Source organism: Cyprinodon variegatus, unplaced genomic scaffold (assembly GCF_000732505.1).
Source record: "Cyprinodon variegatus isolate N-32 unplaced genomic scaffold, C_variegatus-1.0 Scaffold887, whole genome shotgun sequence".
NCBI lineage: Eukaryota > Metazoa > Chordata > Actinopteri > Cyprinodontiformes > Cyprinodontidae > Cyprinodon > Cyprinodon variegatus.
This window is the reverse complement of record NW_015151340.1, coordinates 213,953-225,850: the sequence shown is the minus strand read 5'-3', so window position 1 is coordinate 225,850 and position 11,898 is coordinate 213,953. Positions and strand designations below refer to the sequence as shown.

General features: G+C 40.3%; 1 protein-coding gene across 4 annotated transcripts in view; it reads left to right on the top strand.

The window, feature by feature from the left end:
* Positions 1-1,774: 1,774 nt before the first annotated feature.
* The window catches only part of galnt7 (polypeptide N-acetylgalactosaminyltransferase 7), a 25,761-nt gene continuing 15,637 nt past the window's right edge, over positions 1,775-11,898 (top strand). Inside the window, exons 1-4 of one of the 4 annotated variants that reach the window (XM_015397808.1) lie at positions 1,775-2,147; positions 5,372-5,483; positions 6,818-7,142; positions 11,289-11,455. In XM_015397808.1, coding sequence (XP_015253294.1) covers positions 2,025-2,147; positions 5,372-5,483; positions 6,818-7,142; positions 11,289-11,455 — 727 coding nt within the window. In that variant the 5' untranslated portion in view covers positions 1,775-2,024. Of the gene's footprint in view, positions 2,148-5,368; positions 5,484-6,817; positions 7,143-11,288; positions 11,456-11,898 lie in introns of all 4 variants that reach the window. The other 3 variants (XM_015397806.1, XM_015397807.1, XM_015397805.1) reach the window with 3 other exon arrangements.

Sequence of the window (11,898 nt, the reverse complement as noted above, 5' to 3'; positions counted from 1 at the left end):
ACACCTTAGCCCCCTGAATGTGGTTGAAGGCTGTGTTCATAAGGGAAATAGGATAACGATTCCTCACTGTGATGTCATTAAGCCCCCTGTTGTCAATGCAGGGGCGGAGAGATGCAGGGGCGGAGAGATCCGTTCTTCTTCCCCACAAAAAGCACTGCACCTGTAGGAGAGGAAGAGAAGCGATTTAAGCCTGCCTTAGGTGCCTCCGAGATGTAGTCATGCATGGCATGGCGGATATTCTTTTAGGTATGAAAATTAGGACATGAAAAACATCTGGTCACCCCACCATATCAACAAAGTGCTTGTTGCTATGATGCGTCTTTGCTTAGCAGCTTCGGTCGTTATAAACCAACCAATCAGCGCATAGCTCATCTAAATATTCATGAGCATACCATAAAAGGAAGAAAACCTGTTGTTTCATTCTAGGGCTTTTAACCAGGCTTGCATTAGTAGCCTGATAAACCAGACCAAATGTGAGATTAAATGTGTAACTTAGTCTGGCCCCGATGAATGAGACAGCGGAAGATTGTTGATGAGAAAAAACCCTTTTTTTTTCAAACCATGTCTGTGCCTATTGGCCAATGCTCTGACCAATGACCGCAACTGACTGTGACGTAGGAAGCGTGACAGAAAGCTGGTGGGGTGGTGTAAACAAACAGCCTGTCGGTAAAACGGTGAATACGTCCTTCTTAAGGACCAGCACCAAATAACCCATAGAATCATTCTATGACCCCTTTAAGGGTCTTGCTCAGGGAGCCAGAGTGGTAGTCCATGGGAGTGTGTGGGACTTCAACTCAGAGCCTCCAGGACCAAAGCACAATACCATTTGTGATGGTAGGACAGAAAATGTTCCTCCCTGTCATCACTCACAAACCTCTAGCTGAGCTGTAGATGTTTCCAGGGTGACCTAAAGATGCCCCTCTGTGTTGCTGGTTTTCTAACCCAGCTTTGGTGAAGGTTTTTATTTGAAATCACAATAGAAAGTTTTCCATTAAACAAAGAATACTGAAAAGCATGGACTGTAGCTGGAAATGTAGAGCTATTTACAGAAAGCTACAAACTATAATGTGTTCTTCGTTGTAATGTGTTGTTTTACCCTACCTACCACTGCTAATCATGTTCAACATAGTTTGGTTAATCTGCAGAATAACAGCGACATCTAGTGGTGGTATAATCTAGAATGGGCTATGTTCTGTTCATCTTTTTTTCCTAGCTTTTATTGTCATTACAGTCACAAGTATTAGAGGAATGAAATGAGCCCTCTGCATTTAACTCATCCCCTTAGGGAGCAGTGGGCTGCCATTGTGCGGCGCCCGGGGAGCAGTGTGGGGTTAAGGATCTTTGCTCAGAGACCCATAGTGGCAGCCTGTGGGAGTGGGGATTGAACTCACAACCTCAGGACCTCACTGATGAATCAGGCTTTGGTAGAGTCTGGGAATTAATTAATAAACATTATCACTGCCTAGTATTGCCTAATGGTAAATCTCCCCCCGACTTTAAGTCAGCTGCATACAGACAGGATCATAGTGTTCATCTGATAGATCAGGGCTCTGCAACCTTGGCTGTGTGGCTAATAATAAATATAATAAATGAAGCTTTATTGCTCTGTTTTTGAGTGTTGATCTTCATTGTGTCCCCATGAGGAACCAGTGGCCCCTGTCTGTGGTAAATATGGCCCTGAACTGCCGCAGCCTGACAGAGATATTCCCATCCCAGCAGTGGTTGTAGTGCTGCTGGCCTTGTTCCTCCTCCTTCCATCAGGCAGGAACAGGAACCATAGAGGAGGGCAGAGTTGTTACACCGGAACAGTGAGGGTGAGCACCAGGACAGACCAGAACACCACAACCAGTCCCTGCTGTTTATACCGACCAGTAGCGGAGGGAGGCTTTCCCTTTGAGCTAATATTTATTTTACTTTACAGCAGCAGGAAGAGAGCAGCTGGTTACCGGTTAGTCAGTCAGAGCGCGCGGACCAGCAGCAGCTAGCTTAGCTTAGCTTAGCTTTAGAAGAAGGAAGCTTCCAGCATGAGGCTAAAGGTGGGATTCCTCCTGCGGAGTTTACTGCTCATTGGGACCTTCCTGGGTTTGGTGATACTCTGGTCATCTCTGTCTCCGAAGCCCAACGATGACAACCCGTTCGCTAAAAGGGTAAGAAGCTGAACCACCAGGGATTCAGGAAAAACCGGATGCTTGTTTCTGGTTGTTTTCTGGACTGAATTAGCATTCCCACTGTTGCTGGGGTCCATTTGTTGCTCCCTGATGGAGGGAATCACAGGTAGGATCTCCAGGAGCATCCATCCCCATAATCCAGGATCCACATCCGGACATGTCAGCAGGCGGAAGTGAGCTGGCCTTTAGAGCTGACAGCTTTGGTTTGGAAAATAAATTAGTCCTGGAAATGTTTTAAAACATTAGATTATTGCTGCAGTGCTCAGTTAGACAGATTATCGAAATAAACCTCAATATAAGGAGGAAAATAAATATGACACATAAATAGAGGATAATTAGATGTACTGAACTCCGATAACAAACTGTAGCAAACTATACTAAATTGTTTTTTTTTAAATAAATATAAATTTATCCATGATTCTTTGACCTTTTATTATAGAAGGGGGCAGTGAGGAAACAAAACAAAATTAAACAAGATTATTATGAATTAACCAAGGATTATGATTAAATAAGAAGAAAAACTCCCCATATTTAGTCCTAATTTCTTCCTGGTGAGCTGATCAATTATATTTCTATAGTTGGAAATGTTTTATAGATCAGATTGGAAGGAATATCTGTTAATCTAATGTAGTTTTTGTGCTAGACTGCTGTGCAGTAATATGACCACTCAGCTGGAAGGATTTTGGTGTTTTCTTGGTAATCTGCAGCCTTTATGCTTAATAGACCAAACAGTTTAATTCGGTGACAATTGGAGGTTTCACAGACAAAATGGATCAGAAACCAGGATCCAGAAGGAGACAGAACCAACTTCTGCCTCCCAACAATCAATGAATATCCACAGTAGGGCTGCAACTAACGATTATTTAAAAAAAAAAATATTAATCTGTCAATTATTTGTTTTTATTAATCATTTCATAATCAGATAGCCAAATGTTCCTGAACAAGAATTAAAACTCTTGAGTTCTAGATAGAGCAGATTGACAAACTTAAACTTATTTTTTTTTTTATCTTAAATGCAAAATGTTTATATATTTGTTTACAGTTTTGGTATAATTCCTGCTCTAAATGGGTCGCTCTGTCACTAAAGGCAGGTTTAAGAGTCTCTATACTCCAGTTAATGATTAATCGATTACTAAATTAGTTGACAATTACTTAAATAATCGATTCTTCTGATTAATAGTTTCAGCCCTAATCCAAAAGGAGAACATCTCCGCCCATCTGGGCCCCAGCTCCTGTTTAGGGTGGAGACAGAAGAGTCCTGGAAGGGGGCTGAAGAAGTTAGGCTTGTTTGGAGAGGCTGTGGTTCAGCTTTGAACTGTAATTATCCATCAGAAGGATGTCCATCGGTGCACCTGGCACCAGGACACCCTAGGCCGAAGGTCGATGATCGACTTTGTAGTCGTATCTTCTGATCTTCGGCCGCATGTCTTGGACACTCGGGTGAAGAGAGGGGCGGAGCTGTCCACCGACCACCACCTGGTGGTGAGCTGGATACGCNTAATCCTGGAAATGTTTTAAAACATTAGATCATTGCTGCAGTGCTGAGTTAGACAGATTATCGGATTAAACCTCCATATAAGGAGGAAAATAAATATCACACATAAATAGAGAATAATTAGATGTACTGAACTCTAATGTGGCAAGCTATACTAAATTGTTCTTAAAATAAATATAAAATTGTCCATGATTCTTTGACCTTTTATTTATGAATTAACCACGGATTATGTTTAAATAAGAAGAAAACTCATCCCATATTTAGTCCTAATTTCTTCCTGGTGAGCTGATCAATTATATTTCTTTAGTTGGAAATATTTTATAGATCAGATTGGATGGAATATCTGTTAATCTAATGTAGTTTTTGTGCTAGACTGCTGTGCAGTAATATGACCACTCAGCTGGAAGGACTTTGGTGTTTTCTTGGTAATCTGCAGCCTTTATGCTTAATAGACCAAACAGTTTAATTCAGGTGACGATTGGAGGTTTCACAGACAAAATGGATCAGAAACCAAAGGAGACAGAACCAACTTCTGCCTCCCAACAATCAATGAATATCCACAGTAGGGCTGCAACTAACGATTATTTTACAAAACGATTAATCTGTCGCTAATTTTTTTTTATTAATCATTTCATAATCAGATAGCCAAAGGTTCCTGAACAAGAAACTAAAACTCTTGAGTTCTAGATAGAGCAGACTGACAAACTTAAACTTTTTTTTTTTTTTTACCGTATCTTAAATGCAAAATGTTTATATATTTGTTTACAGTTTTGGTATAATTCCTGCTCTAAGTGGGTCGCTCTGTCACTAAAGGCAGGTTTTAGAGTCTCTATACTCCAGTTAATGATTAATCGATTACTAAATTAGTTGACGATTATTGAAAGAATCAATAAATGAAGGAGATCATCTCCGCCCATCTGGGCCCCAGCTCCTGTTTAGGGTGGAGACAGAAGAGTCCTGGAAGGGGGCTGAATCAGTCAGGCTTGTTTGGAGAGGCTGTGGCTCAGCTTTGAACTGTAATTATCCATCAGAGGGACGGTGACGGAGCGTTTGGTGCTCTGCTCTTTAGATTCCTTCATTTTTGTCGCACCCACTCACCAAACCAGATCCACACCGGGGAAAACATTTCCATCACCTTCCTTAACTTACTTTTCTGTTCAGCGTCCACTTTTCACATGGAAATCATTGTTTGACATCAGTCCTGCTGGTTATTTGTAGAAGGAGCCCTTTGAGGCACACCCTTCTACACAGCTGTCTGTGAAGGAGTGCCTAGGAAGCACCTGCTTTTAAAAAGGTGTGTTTAGAGAACAAAATATCCAAACCAGACTAAACTGGTTCTCTAGAGAAAAAACAACGTTTTGTTTTCAGTTTTGGTTCAGATGTGGGTCTAAAACCAGGTATCAGCCCTGTGTCTCCCTCCACATTGGCTTGAGCTCCAAATTTTTTTCCCTCATGAACAACAGCATCCCCAAAGCATGATGCTGCCATCACCGTGCTTAAAATGTCATATTTTATTGAATGCCTGTTCATTATGCCATTTAAGGGGATTTAGGGCCCATTGCTGATTATCTCAGGGCCACTTCTGGCCCCTAAGTTGTATCTTTTTCACTTCCTCAGAGATCAGACTAAACCGAGGCCGTGGTTTAAATGTTTTCATCCAGGCTGTTTGTATTTATCATCTTTCCATGTTGTGTTTCGTTCTAAGCAGGGGGACAGTTTCCTCCCCAAAGAGGACTTGGCGGATCAGTTCAAGCCTGTGGTCCCCTGGCCCCGGGTGGAGGGGGTGGAGGTTGACCTGAACTCTATCAGACTGAAGCATGGTGAGACTCCACACATCCATAAACTCCCGTTTAGTTCCAGACTTTAACTAGGCCACTCCAAAACCTTCTCCTCTCTGAGCCATATAGAGGTCGGCCTGTGGTGCGGCTGCATGTGTGCCTGATGAGCTGATGTCTGGATGTTTGTTCTCCATTAATACAGGAACCTGAATGAAGACTGAGCTTAACTAAAGCTAGTTCTGACTGCAGCACCTCTCCTGCTGCTTTGCCTCTAGATTAATCTCAGTTGGCTGAAAGCTTTGTCACATTTAGACAGATTTCAGTAACTGTTTTTCCTTTATTCCTTTGATTAATATGTTGCTTCTGAGCTCTTTTATCCTACTTCATGTTGTCAGACAGGTTCTATGTTCTTATTCTCTTGATTCTACAGTAATTAGTCTCTAAGATCAGGTTTAATCCAAAGTTATATGCCTTTACCAAAGGCACCAAAACCCATTTTATCCTGATTAAATAGGGTAATATTCTCCAAGCGTTCGTACTAATGGGGTTCTTATTGTCGGTCTGACCTTGGTAACCATGACGACAATAGCCGGACAGTATCAGTATTCATCAGTTCATCCAGTAATGAAAGGAAGGAAACAAAGGAGCTGCCTTCAGTTGAGGTTGTAGAGTTGTTCTTCAGCTTGTTGACAGATTCGTATGCATGTGCAGAGATGTAATCCTGGTCGCATGTTGTTGTTATGGAAAATAGACACAGAAAGACTTTATTTACAAAAAAACTGAAAAAAGACAAAGCTTCAAAGCAAAAAAATAACAAATTCTACACCAGCATTACGCCGTCAATCGTCATTAAATTATGGTTTGCACCCAGAGTGAGATACTGGTGCTTAAATCAAAATGTCAAATAATGTGACTTTGGACATTTACAGTGAGATTGTGATTTTTATGGGCTGGGTTGGTTGAGTTTAGGTTGTCCTGTAATTCTTTAATCAGACCAGGCAGATTGGGTTTGCTCAGTACTGTTATAGCAGTAATGGGAGGGAGCAATAACCACAGGAATGACATCCGGCTTGGATTCAGGCCAGCAGACCAGACAACATTCACTGATACAACTTAGAGCCAAACATCCCTGTTAATCAATGATGATTCAGTTATTAATTACCCAGAAAGCTTAGCGCCGATGTAGGAGTGGGAACTATAGATGTTCTCTCTGGTTAAAGTATAAATAGGATGGTGAGACCAATAAAAAGGATAAACAAACCACAGCTTTAGAAATAACCAGGATTTATTAAAGAGAGGAGGGAGGTCAATGTTTAATGATCGATCCAGATGTTGCTTCTCAGCCTGATCCTTTGATTTCTGTCTGCTTCCTCCAGGAGGAGCCGACCCTCAGGGCCAGCAGCAGCAGCAGCAGCAGCCGGACCAGAAGCAGGTCATCCAGCAGCAGTATGTCACATACAAACCTCAGACGCACGCCTACAACAGCCCCGTGCTCAGGAAAGGGATCCTGGGAAACTTTGAGCCCAAGGAGCCTGAAGCTGAGGGAATCCCTGGGGGTCCAGGGGAGGGAGCCAAGCCCTTCGTTTTGGGTCCGGAGTACAAAGACTCGGTCCAGGCTTCCATTAAGGAGTTTGGTTTCAACATGGTGGCCAGTGACATGATCTCCCTGGACAGAACCATCAATGATTTACGCCATGAAGAGTGAGTACTGCGTCACACTCACCTCCACACGGTTTACACTTTCATCTCCTGGGATCTGTAGAGGTGTGAGGATCCTGCTTTAGGTTTTCCATCCTTGTTTATGTCCTTCCTATCCTGTTATTTCATGCACATGCAGATAGCAACCTTTAAGCTGTTTATCTGTTGCTATCTGCTGGTGTTTAGGTCAAAGGTCTGAAACTAAAACCACTTCTATAACTGAGGCTTAGTCCAATATAAATAAACCAGTCAGTGAGAATGACCTACCAGCAAGGAGGTGAGCAGAATTATTTTAGTTATTCAGATAAAACCCTTTAGGCCTGACACAATTAATCAGATTAATCGATTATTGAAATAACCGTCAACAAATGTAGTAATTGATTAGTCGTTAACTGGAGTATAGAGACTCTAAAACATGCCTTTAGTGACAGAGCGACCCACTGACCCCCCCACATCCACCGCTACTCCTCAGGACGTCACCGTCAAAATACGGAGCAATTTTTAGCGCTCCGGTCCGGCCAGGTCAAGATCTGCAATTGCAATTGCACATAACAGGAAAAAGAACATGAAGAAGATCCGGTTTGTCGAATAAAAATATAGTAACTACAGATCGGTAACTACAAATTAGAGCTTAATTCTTAAATATTCCCTAAAACTAATTGCGTTTAAATAAATGATTGGATGCAAACTATTGGTATTTCTACAAACAAGGAAGCAGATTTCTCATCTTCATCAAAATATTTATTTTATACTGAGAAGCTTAAAAGTTTCAGCAAATCGAGTCAAAACTTCCAAGAGCGCCTCTCACAACTTCTAAACAAACCTCTTATTGCTGGAATGGATGCAGAGATGCTGAGTTTGGAGGTAGAGAACAAACAAAACAGTTTTTTATAATCTTAGATATCTGTTACAAAGATCCACAACAAAAAGAAAATATTTGGGCAGAAACCCACATATGCTGGATGCTGATGGGGATTTTTTAAATATGTCATATTAAATTAAGCATTAATTTCCACATGTTTTGCTACTATTAATTTATTAATAATATAGTGCATGCTCTCCTTGAGCTCAGAGGAAGTCAGAGCAAGACAGAAGGAACAGAGGAGGCTGTAGGCAACTTTATTATTAGACTGGTAAGTTAACCCTTTGCTCCTGGTATAAAGCCGTAAATCTTTATTATTTTCACTGTTTAGTTGAAGGAAAAAACAGGCAGTTACAGGTCTAGCACCCCTAGTGGCCAAAAGTTGCACACTGTGCCTTTAAGATAAAAAAAAAAAAACATCTCTCAGTCTGTTGTATCCAGTTCTAAACAAGTGGGAAAGTTTTTGTTTCTCCGGGTTTAATTAAAATTGCGTCATTTTGGGCTTCCAGGAAACATGGTGAGCGAGCAGCAGCTCCTGCTGGCGAAGGTTCGCAAATGTAAACATCTGAAGACATCCTGTGATTTTAGCCCATAAATATCATAGATATTGGAAAAACTCCAGGAAAGCAATGACTGTTGGTCTTGAACAGCACAAAGAGGCTTTGTTAATGTAACAGGCTGTTTTTTCTACTTCCTCCTGTAGTGTGGTGCTGTCAGCTTGCTGCTTGTGCTGAACATAAATACGTATAAATGCTGCAGACGCGGTTAGGTGGTGGCTCAATTTACGTACCTCAACCGTAATAAGCCCTTTAGCTAGCTAAGTAGGATATATGCTAAATTATATTTAGCTAATTTCTTCAATGCAAGAAATGCAAAGAAAGGAAACAGGAAGTAGATAAAAACTTAAAATACAACATTAAAGGAGTAAAGGTGTTTATGAATCATCTTCAAATTAAAGTGAAAAAGCAAACATTAGATGGTTAGTAACATGGGTATGAAATGGAAAGGAGACAGAGATTAAAGGAGATTAAATGGCTTCAGTTGGAGACTAAATCAGGTTAGGAATCTGCGTAAAATACCCAATCCTCCTGCTGTGCTGTTTCTTTGGAGATGCAGCTCAAAGCCTGTTTTTTTTTATTTTTTTTTTTTATAACATATAACCCTCGGTGTTCCCCAGCAGAACCATCATGTTTCACCTTCTGGGTCTGAGGCAGGTGGACCAAGTTGGTTAGGTCAAAAACAGCATCAGTGACGAGCGATACAGTCGTCTACAGGTTAATATGGTTCATCCACAGCTTGGTAGGCGTAAACTGCTGGAGCAATGGTGGAAAAACTGCCTACAGGCAGGAGTCGGCTCCACGCCAACAAAGGTGTGTCTCAGATCCAACTGAAAGTGAAGCATCAGTGACTGCAGGGCTCTGCTGACGTACCTGAAGTTCCTGTAATTCTTGAATCGTTTAATCTTTGTCGTCATAATTTTCTGAAAGGTTTTTGTCCTCAAATGAAGGACTAATTTAAAGAATAAATGAGTACAGAATGCTTCAAATTCCAGCCCTCGCCTATGCCATGGGTCAACTCAGAAATATCTGTAGTGGCGTCACAAACAGTGTTATTCATGGTTGAGTAGAAGAGATTTACTGAACAAAGAGAGTCACACCTTTTCCATCCTTTGGATTTTGTGAGGTTTAGTTTTTAAATGTTTCTGGGAACACCCTGCTGCGTCCTTAATATCACATTTCCTCACACCTCTGTTAAAGTCTGAGGGAAATCCTATTTAAATGTCAAATAATTCTGGCTTTAACATGTATATAAATGTACTCTTTATCAGAAGATATTGTGGCAAAAGTTAGAACATTTCTATTTAAAAGAAAAATTCAGTCTTAAAATCTGTGGGGGGGGGGTTCCCGTTATCTTCTGCAGGCCAGTTAGTTCTACGTCAGCCTGAACACCTAAATTCATCATATATCAACGGTCATCTGTCAATCAAATTTTTTGGTCATAGCATCTTGATTCATATGTCGTAGCTAATATACGCAACGGTCGAAATCAGAATCCTTTCCTTTCCCATTGAGTTCCGTCCAATACACAATCACTTTTTTATGAAGATTTTTTTTCTTAGATTATTGCTAATTAATTAAAAAGAAAAACTTAGTGTTAACTTTAAAATAGGCAGGGTTATTTCTGTAGCACATTTCAGTGCAAAGACAATTCAAAGGGATCATAAGAAAAAATGGAAAAGAAAAGTACATTTAGTGGCATAGAGGCAGCACAAGTAATTACAGAAAATAACAATGATTGAATATATTATGATTTATTAAAGTCGTAGGGAGGTCATATTTAAATGTCAAATCATTCTGGCTTGAACATGTATATAAATCTAATCTTTATCAGACCATATTTTCCCAAAATTTAGAAAATGTATATTTAAAAATAAAATCCTGTCCTAAAACCTGTTGCGTTTTTTTTTCGTTATCTTCTGCAGGCCAGTTAGTTCTACATCAGCCTGAACACCTAAATTCAGCCAATCATATATCAACGGTCATCTGTCAATCAAATCTGTTCTATCCAGAGCTCCTCACCTGGAACAGATTTAGCTTCACCTGGTTTAATTTCCTATAACTCTTCTTTTAGGAACCTTCTACTATCAGATTATTAATCGATTAATTGAAAATATAATCAACAGATTAAACGATTTGCTGAGTAATTGTTAATTGAAGCTCTAAAACAAACCCTTAAAGATCGGAACAAGACAAAATAAATCAAATCTCTCTGTGCAGGGTGGGCGGGGCTTAATGTCAGCCATCATCATGTCACTGATCACATGCAGACGTGTTTTAAGTTTTATTTTGAGCATTTTTAAAGTAGAAAGCCAGACTCTTACAGGTCGTTCTTAGAAACAGGAGAAGCAGATCGATCTACCAGCCTTGGTGGGATAATTATTGATTACATCATCAGAGAGGAAAAACCCAAATCCTGTTTGTCTTCTCTATAAAATATATTGTAAAAAGTTATTTTTTCATAGCAAATGGGAGGAAAATTCTTTTTTAATTTGTGCAGATTTCTACCCCCCAGTTTTCTGACTCTCCCATAGCGCCTCCTAGTGGTGCTTACAGGTAGATCCAGATCTGTTCCTGCTCCAACATTTATCTTAAACTATTGTTGTGTTCAGGCGTCCATAGTGGACCAAGTTAGGTAGTTGATATTCCTTTAAGGACGTCTGCGCGATCAGCCTGCAGCTCTTCCTCCTGACTTGGTCTGACTGTGTTTGATGGGCTTCTCCTCTCCAGGTGTAAATACTGGCACTATGACGACCGGCTGCTGACCTCCAGCGTCATCATAGTGTTCCATAACGAGGGCTGGTCCACGCTGATGAGGACCGTGCACAGCGTCATCAAGAGGACGCCCAGGAGATATCTGGCTGAGATCGTCCTCATAGACGACTTCAGTAACAAAGGTGGGTTTGTTGTTGCTTCATGATTACTTCCACTTTACTTTTTTATTATTTAGGAAATGTACACAGGACCTCAGTATGTTTTATCCTCTCAATTTAACCTCATATAGTGATGATCAGCACTTCTCTCAAAAAAGAAAACATTCGGAGCAATAAATGAAAAAAGAAAAAAGAGAACTTTCACTATTATCCATAACATTGGACTCTATAGAGTCCCAGAGAAACTTATTTCTTTTCCCTAATTCAGAACAAAGAGCTGAGATTTAATAAGAAGGAATTATTTGATGTAGAGCTATTTGGAGATTTAAGGTCGTAGGGAAGTCATATTTAGATGTCAAATCATTTGGGCTTAAACATGTATATAAATGTACTCTAAATGTATAAATGTATCAGACCATATTGTTCCAAAATTTAGAAAATTTTTATAAAAAAAAAAAAAAAAAAAA